Source organism: Macrosteles quadrilineatus, unplaced genomic scaffold, assembly GCF_028750875.1.
Source record: "Macrosteles quadrilineatus isolate MER2022 unplaced genomic scaffold, UCM_ALF_1.0 Scaffold_5__1_contigs__length_97177068, whole genome shotgun sequence".
Taxonomy (NCBI): Eukaryota; Metazoa; Arthropoda; class Insecta; order Hemiptera; family Cicadellidae; genus Macrosteles; species Macrosteles quadrilineatus.
The window spans coordinates 109,987-128,648 of NW_026542598.1; the positions used below are offsets into that span (position 1 = coordinate 109,987).

At 37.1% G+C, this 18,662-nt stretch overlaps 1 protein-coding gene across 1 annotated transcript; it reads left to right on the plus strand.

Annotated features, from left to right (window-relative positions):
• The first annotated feature begins 1,708 nt into the window (after positions 1–1,708).
• On the plus strand, positions 1,709–18,589 carry LOC128994698 (peptidyl-prolyl cis-trans isomerase-like 1). Its single transcript, XM_054419424.1, has 5 exons — positions 1,709–1,993; positions 8,872–9,005; positions 15,365–15,454; positions 17,197–17,304; positions 18,384–18,589. The coding sequence occupies exons 1-5, from the start codon at positions 1,758–1,760 to the stop codon at positions 18,497–18,499; spliced, it is 684 nt and encodes a 227-aa protein (XP_054275399.1). The 5' UTR covers positions 1,709–1,757; the 3' UTR covers positions 18,500–18,589.
• Positions 18,590–18,662: the final 73 nt, after the last annotated feature.

An 18,662-nucleotide genomic window follows, 5' to 3' on the forward strand; every position in this document is an offset into this window, starting at 1 on the left:
GACTGCCTCAATCATATTTATACTGAGTATTCTACACATTGTATATTACCATTAGAATAGCTCAAAGTTGATGTGATGGGCTTGGGAAAAAATATTATGCACTTTTTATGTTCGGAGTTTTAATTGACAGCGTTATGTTAAGCCATAGCTACGTATAATGTACACTACGGTCTCAAATATGCCTTTTAAAATACGTCAATTAATTAGTTTTAACTTGTATACACGTTTTATCAATATATAATTGATATTATATAAATATAAAAACATCATTTCGCACCGTATTGTCATTGGATTGTGTTTCCGACATCCCTGCAAAACACGTTTGTGGCGTCCGCAGGAGTACCAACCCACATCTATTACAAACCAAAAAAGCGCCGATGAAAAGAGCCGCTAACTTCACGACGGTTAGCTAGAGCAGCAGCAGCAGCAAGAAGAGAAGAAGAAGAAGAAACGCAGAACAGAACAAGAAACGAAACGAAGGAAGGCTGAAATTTGGGTGGAGTAGAGGTAATTCAAAGAAGTCACGGGAATTTTCAGCAGTGTAGAGGGTAAGGCCCTGTACACATGAGGGCGGCAGCCGCCGCGGTTGCTATTTCGCGGGAACCGCGGCGGTTGAAAGTACAAAGGAGCAAATGGGACCGTTCACATGCAACCGCCCACTTCCAGTCAACCGCAACTAACCGCGGCGGTCGTAGATTTCCCTTCGACCGCCGCGGCTGCCGTGCGGTTGGAGTTACTTGAGTTGGCATGAGAGCGTACACATGAGGGCGGTAGCCGCCGCGGTTGACTGCAGTTGCTACTATAGGATCACAGACATCTGCGCGCTTGCCTTGTGGACATCGCTCTCTCTCTCTCTCTCTCTCTCTCTCTCTCTCTCTCTCTCTCTCTCTCTCTCTCTGTGTTGGTGAAGTGTGTAGCTGTGGCTGGAGTTGATGTAGTGCTCGTCCCTCGTAGTGTAAGTTTACAATGGCCATGCATGCTGCTGTGGAACCAGAAAACTTTGACACTGAACTTTTCATTAAAGAAGTACAAAAATAAGATATGTTTGGGACATAAACTAAAAAAGATTGCGTGGCAAGAGTTAGCTGAGTTTTTTGCTGAAAAGAATTGTCAAGCGTTACGCGTTTAAAAGAAAAATAATTGGGTAAATACAGTACTGGCTGTCGAGCGACAGTCAATTCACACAGCAACCGCAGCGTAACCGCGGCTCCAACCGCTGCCATGTGTACGGTCCTAGGCGGCCTAAGCGACCGCACCGCGAAACACGTGACCACGGTGAAGCCACACCCTTCTCCCAGAAGGGAGGGTCCGGGACCTAGCTGACCGATTTGAGTCGGTACCAACTTGATATGTGATCTAAGTGAAATGGTACCTAGGTGAAAGGTTGCTTAAAAGAAGGCCTCCCGAATTGAACCCATCCCTCCCGCACCGAAGTCCGAGCTGAGATGCTAACGACTATAATAGGCTACAAACGAGCCCAGATGTTGTTTTATTAGTTTTATTTCTGATTAGATCCTGTTAAAATACATCATTTTTGCATGAGTCCCCTCGTTGACTATAAACTTACTTATGATCAATGCACCTCTGCAACCACCAAGCATGAAAAATGTACAATCTTGATTATGAGATCTAGATGGCCGATTGTTGACGAAATTGATGGTTTACAATAATTAATTACAGCTTTGAGCTTACGAGTCTCCGCTCCGGCGCTCCGGCTCCGTTGGCGGATAGGCGGAATAAATCAATGAAAGGAGGTTATGGTACTCTCCGTACGTTCTTTTAGAAACAATGCATTTTCTCGATTTAACCAGTCTTTAATATCAAAACCACAGCGTTATTGCTTTTTTATTTTCTTGTGTTTAGTTCCAATAGTCTTTTTTGTGATATTTTACTCCTCCACTAGCACTAGACCTAATATTGCTGAAGAGATGTCGGGCACACCTGGTATTCCAGACAAGTTGTGGCAACCAAAGTTTACTGTGTTAGATACTTCGTAAGTAGGCTATATTTTTGTAAGCTGATACTAAGTTAAGCTTAATTTAATTTGTTGGTTATTCAGAACCTTGAAATAAGTTTAGATCAGTTCAGTTTTTCTAGGCTAGGCCTAGGCCTATGTCTTTGGCAAGCCTAGTAGGTTTTGCCTCCCTTCCCTTCCCTATTTTGGTTACCTACCCTGGAATTTTCGGGTACAGTTTCTTAACTGGGCTATGCTGATAACAATTGAAACTATAAATTAGATTAGTAAGTTAAACGGTTAAACCTTCATTCAATTTTTTCACTACCTATCAGCAAGTTTGGTTGGTTGGGTTAGGATGAGAGAGAGAGAGAGATTCTTTATTTTGCAATCGTCAAGATTGAAAATGGAGTCGTATGAAATGCACAGTTTAAACATTTTTGATGTGATCTTGCTTCACAAAATATTGTTTTTCCAGTCTTTTATTCTTTAACACTATAGGCTAAAATGGGCGGAGTAGCAGGTCCGTGAAGTTGGCGTACCCATATTAGCGTATCCACTTTTGATCATACCAATCGTTAGTTCATCGTTAGTTCTCAATAGTTCCCAAATTTTTTCGTTAGTTCTCAAAAAATAAAAAAGTTATAGCCGATTATAAGTGGGTACGCTAACTTCACACTTCCGGGTTCTAGCACGCGCCATTTTTCTGAGGAGAAATGTTTACATCTATATATCAATCGTTAGTTCTTCGTTAGTCCTCGATAGTTCCCAAATTTTTTCGTTAGTTCTCAAAAAATAAAAAAGTTATGAGGCATACAAAGTGGGTACGCTAACTTCACAATTGTACCGTTTCCAGCGGGAACAGTTTTTTTACTATAAATGCCTAGGCCTATATCTATATAACAATCATTAGTTCTTCGTTAGTTCTCGATAGTTCTCCAATTATAACGTTAGTTCTAAAAAAAAATAAAAAAGTTACGAGGCATACAAAGTAGGTACGCTAACTTCACAACTATACAATTTCCAGCGGGCACCGTTTTCTGACTATAAATGCTTATATCTATACACCAATCGTTAGTTCTTCGTTAGTTCTCAATAGTTCTCCAATATTTACGTTAGTTCTCAAAAAATAAAAAAGTTACGAAGCATAAAAAGTGGGTAGTACGCCAACTTCACAATTATAGAATTTCCACCGGGCACAATTTATTTACTATAAATGCCTATATCTATATACCAATCGTTAGTTCTTCGTTAGTTCTCGATAGTTCTCCAATATTTACGTTAGTTCTCAAAAAATAAAAAAGTTAAGAGGCATACAAAGTGGGTACGCTAACTTCACAATTATAGAATTTCCAGCGGGCACAGTTTTCTGACTATAAATGCTTACATCTATACACCAATCGTTAGTTCTTCGTTAGTTCTCAATAGTTCTCCAATATTTACGTTAGTTCTCAAAAAATAAAAAAGTTACGAAGCATAAAAAGTGGGTACGCCAACTTCACAATTATAGAATTTCCAGCGGGCACAGTTTTTTTACTATTAATACCTATACCTATATACCAATCGTTAGTTCTTCGTTAGTTCTCGATAGTTCTCCAATATTTACGTTAGTTCTCGATAGTTCTCCAATATTTACGTTAGTTCTCAAAAAATAAAATTTAAGTTACGAAGCATAAAAAAGTGGGTACGCCAACTTCACAATTATAGAATTTCCAGCGGGCACTGTTTACTGACTATAAATGCCTATATCTATATACCAATCTTTAGTTCTCGATATTTCTCCAATATTTACGTTAGTTCTCAAAAAATAAAAAAGTTAAGAGGCATACAAAGTGGGTACGCTAACTTCACAACTATACAATTTCCAGCGGGCACCGTTTTCTGACTATAAATGCTTATATATATACACCAATCGTTAGTTCTTCGTTAGTTCTCGATAGTTCTCCAATATTTACGTTAGTTCTCAAAAAATAAAAAAGTTACCAAGCATAAAAAGTCAGTACGCTGACTTCATAATTACAAAATTTCCAGCGGGCACAGTTTTCTGAATAAAAATGCTTATATCTATATACTAATCGTTAGTTCTTCGTTAGTTCTCGATAGTTCTCTTACATTTACGTTAGTTCTCAAAAAATAAAAAAATTACTAGGCATAAAAAGTGGGTACGCTAACTTCACAATTATAGAATTTCCAGCGGGCACAGTTTTCTGAATAAAAATGCTTATATCTATACACCAATCGTTAGTTCTTCGTTAGTTCTCGATAGTTTTCTAATATTGATGTTAGATCTCTAAAAACAAAGAGGTTATAAGGAATACAAAGTGGTCACTCTAACTTCACAACTATAGAATTTCCAGTGGACACAGTTTTCTGACTATAAATGCCTATATCTATATACCAATCTTTAGTTCTTCGTTAGCTCTGGGTAGTTCTCAAAAACGTACACTCAACTATTCTTTCAAACATTCACAGCATCGTTCTTAAACAGTTTAGAAATACGTTTAAAATTAAATGTGTTGGATTATTAGTATATATCCAAGAATACATATTTTTATCTTATGATAAATTAGTTATATTAAAATAATTAATTAAAATTTAGTTTAATGATTTGCAAAAAGGAGGTTTTATTCAAGTTCCATACCTATAGCCAGACTGTACCCACGCTCGCAAGTAGTATGACAGCAAATGCTCGTGCTCGTGTTTTCCGTTCATTGCCGGTATTTTTGCACACATCAAAGTGAACGAATATTTTTGCCATTCCCGAAACGAACAGTTGTTAGGAAAACAACACATGTGTGTAGATGTTTTACTCGTTAATAGGCGAATAGCAAGACAGCTAGATCGTCGAACGGCAAAAATGTCGTGTTTTGGGAGTGGTGCATGTCTGGAAACAGCTTATTTTGTTGACGTAAGAACTTGAAATGGCGTTTGACACGGCTTAGGAAAAGTTGAAAATCACTCTAATCTAGTAATATAGGAAGCGGTTCACGAGTACGGGGTTTCGTGGCCCGCGGTTATCGTTGATCTCGACCAAATTTAACCGACGGTCAAAAAATGGGTTCACGACATAGAGCGTTAGCCGAGATCAAGCTTAGCCGAGACCAACGCTGGCCGTCGATCAAGAGCAGGGATTAACTGGGAATTTTCGTTGGGAGGTTGGCAACAGCCACCTGCCGCGCCTCTGCTCGCGGTCGACGAGCCCCAAAACAAGAGGATGACATTGCGTCATAATGATTGGTTCATAAATTATTATAATTAAACAGAGTATTTACTGATATCGTATAAAAGGTTGTGGACTTGCACTTGAATTCATTATATACTAAAGTTTAAGGTAACTCAATTTATCATTGAATTATAAATAATACACTTTTACTGAATACATTAAATCGGGAAAATGCAATTATGTTTTTAAAAAAGTTTGTACAAATCTTGGTAATGTTTGCAATAAAATTCGATTACCAATTATGTTCAAAAATAAGACATACTTTATCAGGTTTGCAGTTGTATCCAAATGTTCAAATTATTTAATAAAATGACTGCTCTTTTCAATGATTTATGAATATCTTTTATGAATCAGTAATTTGTATAAAAAATAAATTTCGAGCAACAACTGGCTATTATAGGAGCCGAGATGCTTTCATACGTGTACAGTAATAAACGTAAATATAAAATGGCAAACCTACAATAACATTTTATGACACCAAGATCTTTTAAATCGGTTCACAATTGGGGCTACAAACAGCAGGCCTAAGAACTAAGCCCCTAAGAACATTTGCGCGTGCCATACGGGCAGAGCGCAGCCCTAAGCATGAGAAAACAGGTTATAATTTACAAAAATATTTTGTTGTAATACAACGTTTTGTATATTTAACTATAGAATTTATCTTTTACCTCAGCAAATTGAAGCAATTTATTGTAAATCCCGATATGACAAATATTAAGACATTATCAGATGAAAAGGTCTTTCTTTAACAAATATTAAATCTTAAATCATAAAAATAATAATATAAACATATAATTTAAAACATACGAAATAAAATTTGGATACTTAAATAAAATGACCTATGTTTTATATGAATTTTATGGCGGAACAAAAATTGAACTAATTTTATACAATAAAAAATCTTAGACAAACCTAACAGTGTTTGATGGAACCATTTTTATTTTGATATTATTCAGCTGAAATAAAAGGATTCAAAATTGTTAAAATAAATATAAAGAATTTACAAAATAAGATTCGATTGCAATTTAAATTTATATGAATATGTTAAGCTATTAGTTATATTTTTACTTAGTAATAATTAATCAAAATGCCTCAACAGTTACTTTTTACGATGTTTTGCATGTTTTCGGCTATCAGTAGTAAAAAATTAAAAAAAATAAATATCATGTTGAGGGTAATGAAATTGTTTGGAATTTAATGGCGAATCCGAAAGATTCTTTTTGCTAACAAAAAAAACAATAAACGAGCAAATGAGATAATCCCGACATGATGTCACCTTAACCCTGCCCCCTAGCAGGGTTAAGTTGAAGACCAAAACCATTGTTATTTACGCCCGAGATTATCCAGTTTGCGCTAGACCATGACTCGTGAACCCGACATTTGGCCCGGGGTTTACTCTAATTGAACCCGTGAAGCCGACTTTTTGCGCTCGGGTTTATCCCTGTCATAATTGGGTGAAGTTTATCTGTCTGCGCTCGAGCGCGGGTAACCTCGTACTCGTGAAGCCGATTTCCAAGCCGCGGCGAAAAAACCGGCTATAACTGGATTTTGCGCTCGAACTAAGGATAACCCGTGACTCGTGAACCGCCTCTAGGAGTTTCAATATCTAAATTCATAACAAACTCTCCATATAATAAACATTTTAAAATACTTTTAGATTTACATATGATAATTTGATTGATGATTTTATATAATATTAAGTCCTAAAGGAAAGCAGGAAATGCACAACGAATGTTAAGTTTGAAATGTGTATGTTAAATTTAACGTACTTAATTGGTCTTCAGTAGTTGATTGAAACTTGTATAGTTGTGAAGTCAGCGTACTCACTTTTTATGCCTCGTAACTTTTTAATTTTTTGAGAACTAACGTAAATATTGGAGAACTATCGAAGAACTAACGATTGGTATATAGGTATAGGTATTTATAGTAAAAAAAACTGTGCCCTCTGGAAATTCTATAATTGTGAAGTTGGCGTACCCACTTTTTATGCTTCGTAACTTTTTTATTTTTTGAGAACTAACGTAAATATTGGAGAACTATCGAGAACTAACGAAGAACTAACGATTGGTGTATAGATATAAGCATTTATAGTCAGAAAACGGTGCCCGCTGGAAATTGTATAGTTGTGAAGTTAGCGTACCCACTTTTTATGCCTCGTAACTTTTTTATTTTTTGTGAACTAACGTAAATATTGGAGAACTATCGAGAACTAACGAAGAACTAACGATTGGTATATAGATATAGGCATTTATAGTAAAAAAACTCTTCCCGCTGGAAACTGTACAATTGTGAAGTTAGCGTACCCACTTTGTATGCCTCATAACTTTTTTATTTTTTGAGAACTAACGAAAAAATTTGGGAACTATCGAGGACTAACGAAGAACTAACGATTGATATATAGATGTAAACATTTCTCCTCAGAAAACTGCGCGTGCTAGAACCCGGAAGTGTGAAGTTAGCGTACCCACTTATAATCGGCTATAACTTTTTTATTTTTTGAGAACTAACGAAAAAATTTGGGAACTATCGAGAACTAACGATGAACTAACGATTGGTATGATCAAAAGTGGATACGCTAATATGGGTACGCCAACTTCACGGACCTCGGAGTAGCAGCCATTTCAGCAACTCCCTCTTGAACCTGCCAGGGTCAGGACTTAGGCTTTTCATTACTTCTGGCATTACAGAGTCTTGCGCCGGGGGCGTAAGTTGGTTTCCCCTGAAATCTTGTGGAGTGATGAATTGGGAGGTTGAAGTCCTGGGCATTTCTGGTGTTATGGGTATGGACATCTACATTCCGTTGTAGACTCATTGAGGTGGCAGTGCAGATGACCTCCAAAATATACAGATTTACAACGGTTAACATTTCCAGGTCTCTAAAGGCACCTCTGCAGTTCTCCCTCCCATCAATTCCAGCAAGCAGTCGAATACAGTAGCCTTCTCTTGTATTACAAGAACATGCTGTAGGTTGTTGTGTGACGTGGCGCCCCAGGGTACAATTCCATATCGTAGATGGCTCTCAAGTATAGAACTGTAGGTGGTCTTGACTGCTTCAAAGTTGCTGATTCTTTTTACTCTTCGAAGAGTGAACTATTTAGCTGGTTATCCGTCCAGGTGATGTCTCTCCATGTCAGTGCCTTGTCTATTATTAGGCCTACCCCTAAATGTTTGGTGGCTTCAACACAATCAAGATTGGGGAAGGCCGACACCTCATCCTGCAATGTTCCCACATTGAGCTGTTGTGTCTTTGATTTGTTGAAAACCAGGTCGTTCATGTTGCAAAACTCAATAGCCATGTTTAGAGCAATATAAGATTTGATTTCTAATGCTTCTTTGTCTTTGTCGGATGTGATGATAACCGTGTTGTCAGCATACATTTTATCGAGTTGCAGAAGGGCCTAGTGTATGCAGGGAAGTCAGCTGTAAATAGGACAAATAACACAGGACCCAAGGACAGTTTAATTTTATAATTCATATAACTTAGCCTAGTTAAAATATTGATTATTAAATTATATCTTCTATCGATATTAGCATAGCCTGGTTAAGAAAATGTACCCGAATTTTCAGCCTAAGGAGTAAAGACAATCATTAAGTTATTCCCCTTTTCCCTGTTTGTTGGACCTGAGTTAAATTATGTTATGGACCTCAGTTATTATTACGGTTTTTTAACTGTATTTTTTCTTATTTTATACAGTATGGGAGAAGTAGTAATTGAACTATATTGGAGACATGCTCCGAACACATGCAGAAATTTTGCTGAACTCTGTCGTCGAGGATATTACAATGGAACCAAGTTCCACAGAGTAATTCGAGACTTCATGATTCAAGGTAAGTCCAACAAAATCTTTCATTTCTGTGGTCATTATGAATAAATACATTACCGGTATTGTTTGAATAATGCTAGATCGTGATGGAAAATGTCCACAATAAACCTTTTCCTTCAGTTACCTAACAATGTACATGTTCTCTCACTGGATTTGAGAAGCAAAGTGGTCAATTCGCTCATCAGTGACATTGTCTCACCCTAATTACTTTGTCTCACTCACTCCAGATTTGCAACGTGAAGGTACGAAAAAGGCGCGTAACATGCAGACAAGGCCGTATGCGCGCGAAATACGTTGGCAGCACTGGCTGTAAATCAGCAGGGCCCTGTTTCATAAAAATACTAGTCTAGTATTTACTAGTCCATGGACTAGTAATACTAGTGTATTTTACAAGTCTACGTTTCAAAAACCTACTAGTGTAAAATACTAGTTACTAGTGTAGGGACTAGTATTACTAGTGGTTTTTACTAGTGTAGACAGCAATGTGTTTCATAAAGTTTTACTCTTGTAAATTACACTGGTAAATACTTGCCATTTTCTAACAACCTCTCTACACCCGTATTATTTGAAGTAGACTAGTATTTTTGGAAAGAGAGTTATTTAATTACTCACATCATTAAGAAAAATAATTATTAAATTCTTTTTTCAAGTGTGAATTGGCTCAAAAGTTTGCAATTTAAGATGAGAAAAATCTGTGAGTGCTAAAATGATAATTATTAGATGTAAATTACAATCAATAAATGTGGCGTAGTACAGAATGAGTAAAATTGAATTTTATAATGTGTGTAAAATCAACCTATTAGAATAATTATTATTATAAGTTATCAATTTCTGTGAAATTTTAGTCTAAATTTACTTGAGTAAAATTTCATGGTTATATCAACTATTTAGTTATCAAAGATAAAAGATTTTTAATCTTTGAGAGAGACCAAATTAAAACCGCATACCGTATTGCATACAAAGATGTAGAAAAATGTATCCATAATTGCAATATTAATCAGATTATTTATTTTACACCCAATGGTTTTATTTAAAGACATTTTAATAGGAAATAACAGAAAGACAATTTTAAAGAGGAGCTTTATTGTATTTTTTGAGGTGCTTATTTTGTAAGCACCTTCCCTAAATAGCTAAAACCATAGATAAAACATACTAAACCCTGTGATGTACTAACAATTTTGAAGGCCTATATTTGATTTTTGGGCGTTGGACTGAACTGCTTATCATAAAAAAAAATACTTTTAATCCATTTTGGTATTCTGAATTTGTTATTCAAAGTAATAAAAAATTAAATGTTCATTAGAGCTGTTATTTTAATGTAAAAACATGTAAAAGTTTGATTGATGCGGATTTGAACTTTTGATTCTCCTTAGTTTCAGAGAAATATCGTAGTGCAGTTCCAAGCAAGACAACATTTATAACATTACGTGACATTTATTAACATTTACGTGATAACAATCACTTCCAAAAATAATTTTCCCTTTCACTAAACAAATTACCCGCAACTCATGTCTACGCACAGGCCCTGCCTATGTAGACAATTTCCATATAAGTTGATAAGGTATTTTTTTCTTTGTGCCATTTAGTTATAATATTATTTTGTAAGTAATTTTCAAGTCAAGGATTGTGTAATTTATTATGTAAAATACCACGAACTGTATTTTTCAGTTGGGAAATAAACATTATTTCATTTCACCAGGGACCCCCACATGAGAAGCGAAAACTCTACCTCTGAGTTACGCCCTGCAATAGCGCCTTTGCCATGTTTTACTATACTTGAAAACCTACTTCTCCATTGCTTGTAACGGCGTTGCAATTATTTGTTACATCAATAAACGTTTAGGCTTATTATTCTTGGTTTGTAGACTCAAAATTAGAATATCACCAAATGGTTTTCAACCCAAATATTCTTATGCATTTGAATATTTGAAAACATAGGTTAGGGTACTTGAAAACGTTCCAAACAAAATGTCCTCAAGTTAGACGATTTAATTACATTAAAAATTTGAGCATTCTTTTCTTTACTCATAGCAAGCTTAATTTATGTCAAAATAAAACAAAAACTATACGAATCACAGCGAATGCGGCAGCAACAGATCAACTTCCACCCAAATGTTGAGCGCCGCAACTAGGCCTAAACCGGCTACTGTACTACAAACACCGTGTTGATTGCAGCGACGCGACGCCGCGCCGGCGGGCTCATTGCTGAACTTAAATAATAGCCGTTTGATAAATAATGTGTGATCGTTTTACTTATGTGCCTATATAGTTATTAATTAAAAGAAAACACTGCGTTTCTACAACTATTTACTTTTTGTATCAAATGAAAACAAAATTAAAACCCTTTATAAAGGGTTTGAAAACCCGTGATTGAGGTTAGAAATTTGTTTTGAAAGTTTACCTTGTAAAGTTGGTCACGTGACTAGTAGTTTTGGTCACGTGACTAGTAAAATACACTAGTATTTACTAGCGGTATAAAAACGTTTATGAAACTCAAATTAGTAGGACAGGTAAATACGGGACTAGTATTTACTAGACTAGTAATTACTAGACTAGTATTTTTATGAAACAGGGCCCAGGTCAGCTGTTGTTCTGTTGTATCATTAAATGTCATATTAAAAGTTCACTTCTGTGTAAAAATATGTCACGTTTCTTTACCAATTTATTTTTTTTATGGTAATTGTAGGAAAAATATCATGTTCAACTCGAGTGCAAAGTGCAATTGCCTCACTCGAGAAACCATTCCTCACTCGCCTACGGCTCGTGAATAAGTATTTCTCTCGAGTGAGTTAATTGCTCCCTTTGCTCACTAGTTGCACAAATAACTATTGAACAACAAACACATTATTGTTAAATAGACCATTTGAAACCATGTAGGCTGTTTTTAAAAGCATCACTGTGACAACCATGGGCGAGGAAAAGAAAATTTGGCCTATATAGGCCCTATTATTAAAGACAACACGTGGAGAGATTGATGCAAACACCGGTACCGGTATGTACTTATAGGATTATAATTATAAAGTTTCCAATGTTTTAAATAGGCTAAGTTAGGCCTAAGCTTACTAGGTAACATTTTGTCAAACAAGAAAATGTTTAATATTAGCCTACACAACTACGGTAGGGATGTCCCAAACAAAAATAGGCTAACTTAACTTCCTGGTTTCCTAATATAGTATCCTAAATTATGATGACCACAGGGAGGGAGAGATAGTTCTTATCATTGACATGATCCCAACCACTAACTTAATTCCCCTATCTCACCCCAACGCTCTCCTAACCTGACTCCCAGTCCCCATGCTCCTCGTTTTGGTGGTTTTGGTGGATGGTGGTCCCACATGGCCACATAGCACGGAATGCTGACCTTTTGTAAGCAGAACAATCAGGTTACACATTCCATGCCCACGACCAAACCATCGAACGGGAGTCAACAATGCGAATACTTTGTGACACAACTTATATTCTTGTTGAATTGCAAAATAATGCAGACCAATGAAGTTGCATCTCGGTTCTGTGCCTCTTGCTCAGTTCTGCCAATAGCAGTAGCTATTATACAGCAACTCTGTTCTGATAGTATCCAGGGTAAAATTCATCCTGAATGAATCACAGACCATCACAACACCAGCAAACAAAGACATATTCCGTAGAATGTTTCTGAACCTACGGCAAGGGAACTTTACTTACAAGTAAAGTCAACACAAATCATCCAGGCTAACTCATTGTATCCCAACTGAATATTGTTGTCCTCAATAGGATCATTGATCAGTACCAAAACATGGGTAATAACTGAGTCCATACATCATAATCCTATACTCTAATACGAGCACTGTTTGCTTGTATGTATGTATGTATGCTTGCTTGCTTGCAGAAAGATCTCGAAAACGGCTCCGACGATTTTCTTCAAATCTTGTAAATAGCTTATTTTTGGCCAAAAAACGAGTTTACTGCACTTAGAACTGCCACCAAAAATCTAATTACGTAGAAAAATGAAACTGAAAGTCACATTTTTTTAACATTAGTCTTATGAGTTGCTAAGTAACCATGTTGGTTGAATTGAATAACAAGGAAAAAGTAAACAAAAGACTTGTAAGTAGTCTATCCACAGTATTTTAGCAATTACAAAATACAGTACAAAAGGAAAACATCAGTTGTTACTATTGAGCAAAGATTATACTAAAGATTACTCGATACATTGTAGCAGGACTTTTTATCTATGATTGTAGTAAAGGCTAGCAGTGTGGAGTGTGGGAACTGTTTATGACGATTAGATTAAGGTATCTGCAATCCTAAAATGCGATGGGAAGGTAGGGAAACAGGTCCGCGACGTAGGAAGTGGTGAAGGAAGTAGTAAAAGCAAACAGTCCGGAGTGTGGGAACTGTATATGACGATTAGATTAAGGTATCTGCAATTTTAATAATGCAATGGGAAGGGAGGAAAACAGGTCCACGACGTAGGAAGTGGTAAAGGAAGTAGTAAAGGCGAGCTGTCCGGAGTGTGGGAACTGTTAATAAGGATTAGATTAAGGTATCTACAATCCTAAAATGCTATGGGAAGGGAGGGAAACTGGTCCACGACGTAGGAAGTGGTGAAGGAAGTAGTAAAGGCAAGCAGTCCGGAGTGTGGGAACTGTTTATGACGATTAGGTTAAGGTATCTGCAAACCTAAAATGCCGTGGGAAGGGAGGGAAACAGGTTGGCGACGTAGGAAGTAGTGAGGGAAGTAGTCAATGCGTGCTGTCCGGAGTGTGGGAACTGTTTATGACGATTAGATTAATGTATCTGCAATCCTAAAATGCTATGGGAAGGGAGGAAAACAGGTCCACGACGTAGGAAGTGGTGAAGGAAGTGGTCGAGGCAAGCTGGCCGGAGTGTGGGATCTATTAATGAAGATTGCATTAAGGTATCTACAATCCTAAAATGCTATGGAAAGGGAGGGAAACAGGTCCGCGACGTAGGAAGTGTTGAAGGAAGTAGTAGCCTAAAGGCAAGCAGTCCGGAGTGTGGGAACTGTTTATGACGATTATATTAAGGTATCTGCAAACCTAAAATGCTATGGAAAGGCAGGGAAATAGGTGCGCGACGAAGGAAGTCATGAAGGAAGTAGTAAAGGCAAGCAGTCCGGAGTGTGGGAACTGTTAATGACGATTAGATTAGGATATCTGCAATCCTAAAATGCCGTTGGAAGGGAGGGAAACAGGTCGGTGACGTAGGAAGTGGTGAGAGAAGTAGTCAAGGCGTGCTGTCCGGAGTGTGGGAACTATCAATGATTATTACATTAAGTTATCTACAATCCTAAAATGCTATGGGAAGGGAGGGAAACAGGTCCACGACGTAGGAAGTGGTGAAGGAAGTAGTAAAAGCAAACAGTCCGGAGTGTGGGAACTGTTTATGACGATTAGATTAAGGTATCTGCAAACCTAAAATGCTATAAAAAAGGCAGGGAAATAGGTGCGCGACGAAGGAAGTCATTAAGGAAGTAGTAAAGGCAAGCAGTCCGGAGTGTGGGAACTGTTAATGACGAGTAGATTAGGATATCTGCAATCCTAAAATGCCGTTGGAAGGAAGGGAAACAGGTCCGCGACGTCAGAAGTGGTGAAGGAAGTAGTAAAGGTGAGCAGTCTGGAGTGTGGGAACTGTTAATGGAGATTAGATTAAGGTATCTGCAAACCTAAAATGCCGTGGGAAGGAAGGGAAACAGGTCGGTGACGTAGGAAGTGGTGAGGGAAGTAGTCAAGGCGTGCTGCCCGGAGTGTGGGATCTATTAATGATGATTACATTAGGGTATCTGCAATCCTAAAATGCTATGAGAAGGGAGGAAAACAGGTCCATGACGTAGGAAATGGTTAAGCAAGTAGTAAGGCTAGCAGTGCAGAGTGTGGGAACTGTCTGTGGCATTTATGTATCTGCAATTCTAAAATGGTATAGGGAATGAGGGCAAACAGGTCCACAACGTGGTGAAGGAAGTAGTAAAGCTGAGCAGTGTGGAGTTTGGGAGTGGATTAATGTATCTGCAATACAAAACTGCTTTCAGAGTAAACTAATGATTTTCCCCGAGCAAAGCTCGGTCCCCAGGTACTCAAAGTTATTCTAATACTTTCAGAATTAAGTAGGCCTAGGCCTCATAATAATTTTAGCTAGGCAACATGGCTCATTTCTACTTGACATATTATATTTGACATGTAATTTAGTTAGGCCTACCTATATTTGTCTAGGTAATAAAACATTATTTGGTGTTTTTGGAGTAGGCTATTAAAAATAATTATTCCAATTGAAAAATATTCAAGTTTAAGTTCATTTATGTTTTCAAAGAAATCTTTATTTAAGATATTTTTTTATATGTCACTATAAAAAAGGAATATGTTTAAGGTGGAGACCCGACTGGGACTGGCAAAGGGGGTTCTTCCATCTATGGTCGGACGTTTTCGGATGAAATACACGAAGACCTTAAACACACGGGTGAGTAACAGGGTAATTTAGATAGGCTTGCTTTTAAATACCGTTTGATGTTACCTGCTAACCGTGTTGATGGCTATATTTATTTTAAAACGCTAGTAAAACCCAATCAACATTATAGTAATGTTACGTCATGTTGAGTTAATTGAGCTAATGTTAAGCACATAACATATGTCAAATAACACTTATAATAATATTTACACTTATTTTACTCACAAGACGGTAAATACATATTTATGATAGGCCTAAGTGGTGATCGATTTCGATTGGACACGATTCTCCTATTGGGTATGATGAGGATTGGACTGTCCAATCAAAATAAATCACCACTTACCATCTTTTATAGGTCTATGTATTTACCGTCTTGCGAGTAAACAGTATAAGTATAAATATATTATTATAAGTTTACTAGCTGACCCGGCGAACTTCGTATCGCCTAAGTTATAGGTTTCCCCTAAGACAGACCGATGGAAAGAAAGTACCGTTACGTTTAATTTTCAAGATGATCTCGTTCGCATCGCTCAATCACGTCCTGGTTGAAGTTCGTTCGCTACGCTCACTCATCTTTGGGTTGGAGCTCGTTCGCTACGCTCACTCACCTTTAGGTTGGAGCTCGTTCGCTGCGCTCACTTGCCTTCAGGTTAGCTCGTTCGCTACGCTAACTCGCCTCCAGGTTGAAGTTCGTTTGCTACGCTCACTCACCTTTGGGTTGGGGCTCGTTCGCTACGCTCACTCACCTTTAGGTTGGAGCTCGTTCGCTGCGCTCACTTGCCTTCAGGTTAGCTCGTTCGCTACGCTAACTCGCCTCCAGGTTGAAGTTCGTTCGCTACGCTCACTCACCTTTTGGTTGCAAATTAGCTGTTGTCATAAATGTAAAAGAAATAATAGTGCTGCACCCTGTTGGTAATCCTTGTAACTTTAATGCTATTGAACATCATAGAACAGAACCAACTTGTTTAATTGAAACAGCTGTTAAGATTCATTAATTCCATTTCTCATAAGGTTAACATGGGAAACTCCAGAGCCACTGGGGCGGAGCCCTTTTAAGAATTTCGAAACGGGAAATAGTTTACGTCCGATTCGCATACCTACAGAATTTACACACCAAATTTCATAACGATCGGTGAAGTCGTTCCGGAGGAGTTTGCAGACAAACACTGTGACACGAGAATTTTATATATTAGATGTTACGTATATATTATGTGCTTTCAGGTAATTTAGTAAGGCGTACGATGCTGATCAAGAAGTTAGTTAGGCCTTATGTTGATGGAAAATTAAAATTTTGTCCATTAACCATACCAATTCAAATGGAAATCACTTCAACATAATAAGCATTGAAAGTAGTGCCTATATGTAGTATTTAAGTTATGTAGCCTAAGTGTATTAATACATTCATACTCCTCTTACTAGGTAAAAAACCTCTTTTAACTGCCTTGTAAGTTTTCATTTCAATATAAGTTGAGTTGTCTAGCCATTTTTTATTGTAGTCTTCCAGCTCTTTCGACATTTTTTGTTTGAAGTTCATTTTAATTTTTGGTGATGGTGGGTACATGCATCATCTAAAAGATAATTGCGGACATTTTCCATCCCGGTTATTTAAGAAGAAAATTTTCAATGGTTACAGTTGTAATGGAAAATGTACGTAAATAATCTGTTGGCTAATACCTTTCAATACTGTTTGCTTTTTCACCTCTGGCCTTTCCTTGGCCTTATTTGATGCTCATATTAAAAAGTTTTACTTCCAGGAGCTGGTATAATATCCATGGCTAACTCGGGTCCTGACACTAACGGATCACAGTTTTTCATAACTCTCGCTCCTACTCAATGGCTCGATGGAAAACATGCCATATTTGGTAAGATCAAACATTATTTATCTATAATTTTCTTTGTGTTAGATAACAATATGTGTTCCTACCACTGCATGGAAATGATTACATTGCCATAGGCCTACTTGTAAACAGTATTAGGCCTATATGTCAAATAGCTTATTTCTGCTTCATTAATTCCCGCTCACTAAATCAGCTGATTTCACTGTTGGAGAACATCCACAAATATTAGAACAAAAACGGTATGGATCATAAAAATAAACAAAGGACGTTTCAACTAGCCTGAATCTTTACTAAAAACAAAAACATTAACATATGGATACTGTTAAATTAAATTATGTTTAATTTTGGGCCGGTGACATAATTTGTTTATATGTTTATGACCCATTGATCCATACCTTTTCTGTTCTAATATTTTTGCTAACATCCCAGCTTTTCACAGAATGTGCTAGTGTCTCAAATTCTATTTTTCACCTAATTTTTTGTTGCGGACATATTTGATGGGTCTTAACAGATGCTATAGCTCCCAATAATTCATTACATCAGTTGGGCTTGGTAAAAAGTCGTGTATTCAACAGAAATTAGTACTGTAATTTAGATCAGCACACCTGGCAGTGGCTCACATTAACTACACCGATTTTGAGAAAAAAACTGGCAACAACTTAAACTTTGGGGATGGTATGTCTAGTTGTAAGCCTAAAAATAGCCAAAGGATATTTTAGTCAGTTATGGTGGCAGGAAAAAATCTTGTGTGTATTACTATACGACTTACGAGCACAGTCATTGCCACTCTCGAAATGTACGGCCACACTCAGCTAAAGCAACTATATGTTCTAGAGGCAATGACATACTTTGCAGTGGCTAACATTAACTACAACGGTTTTGAGGGAAAAGAAACTGGCGACAACTTTAACATAAGGATGAAATGTCGCCATCTTATTGTTAGAAGGGCATGAACACTTTTTTTTATTACCGGTACTTCGATATGCAAGCTCTCATATTTTCGTTCCTATGTGTTATTGATTCATAACCTATTTCAATTGTCTGCATACTGGTCCGTTTTCCTGTCTATCAACTGAAAGACATAAGATTGTGTTTGTTTACAGGTAGAGTTCATTCCGGAATGAGTGTTGTGAAGAGAATCGGATTAGTAGAAACTGACAAAAACGATCGACCCACAGATGATGTTAAGATTGTGCGTGCGTACATTCGATCGAACTAAAAGACACTATTTTTACCATAGGCCTAGTTAATATAACAATTGGCATTTTGTACTTTTTATCTGTAAATACATTTTATTCAAATGATGAAACTCTGTGATTTTATTTGAAACGTGAGAAAATATTTTCTAAGCTCAAACAAGTTGTAATCTGTTGCTGTTGTTA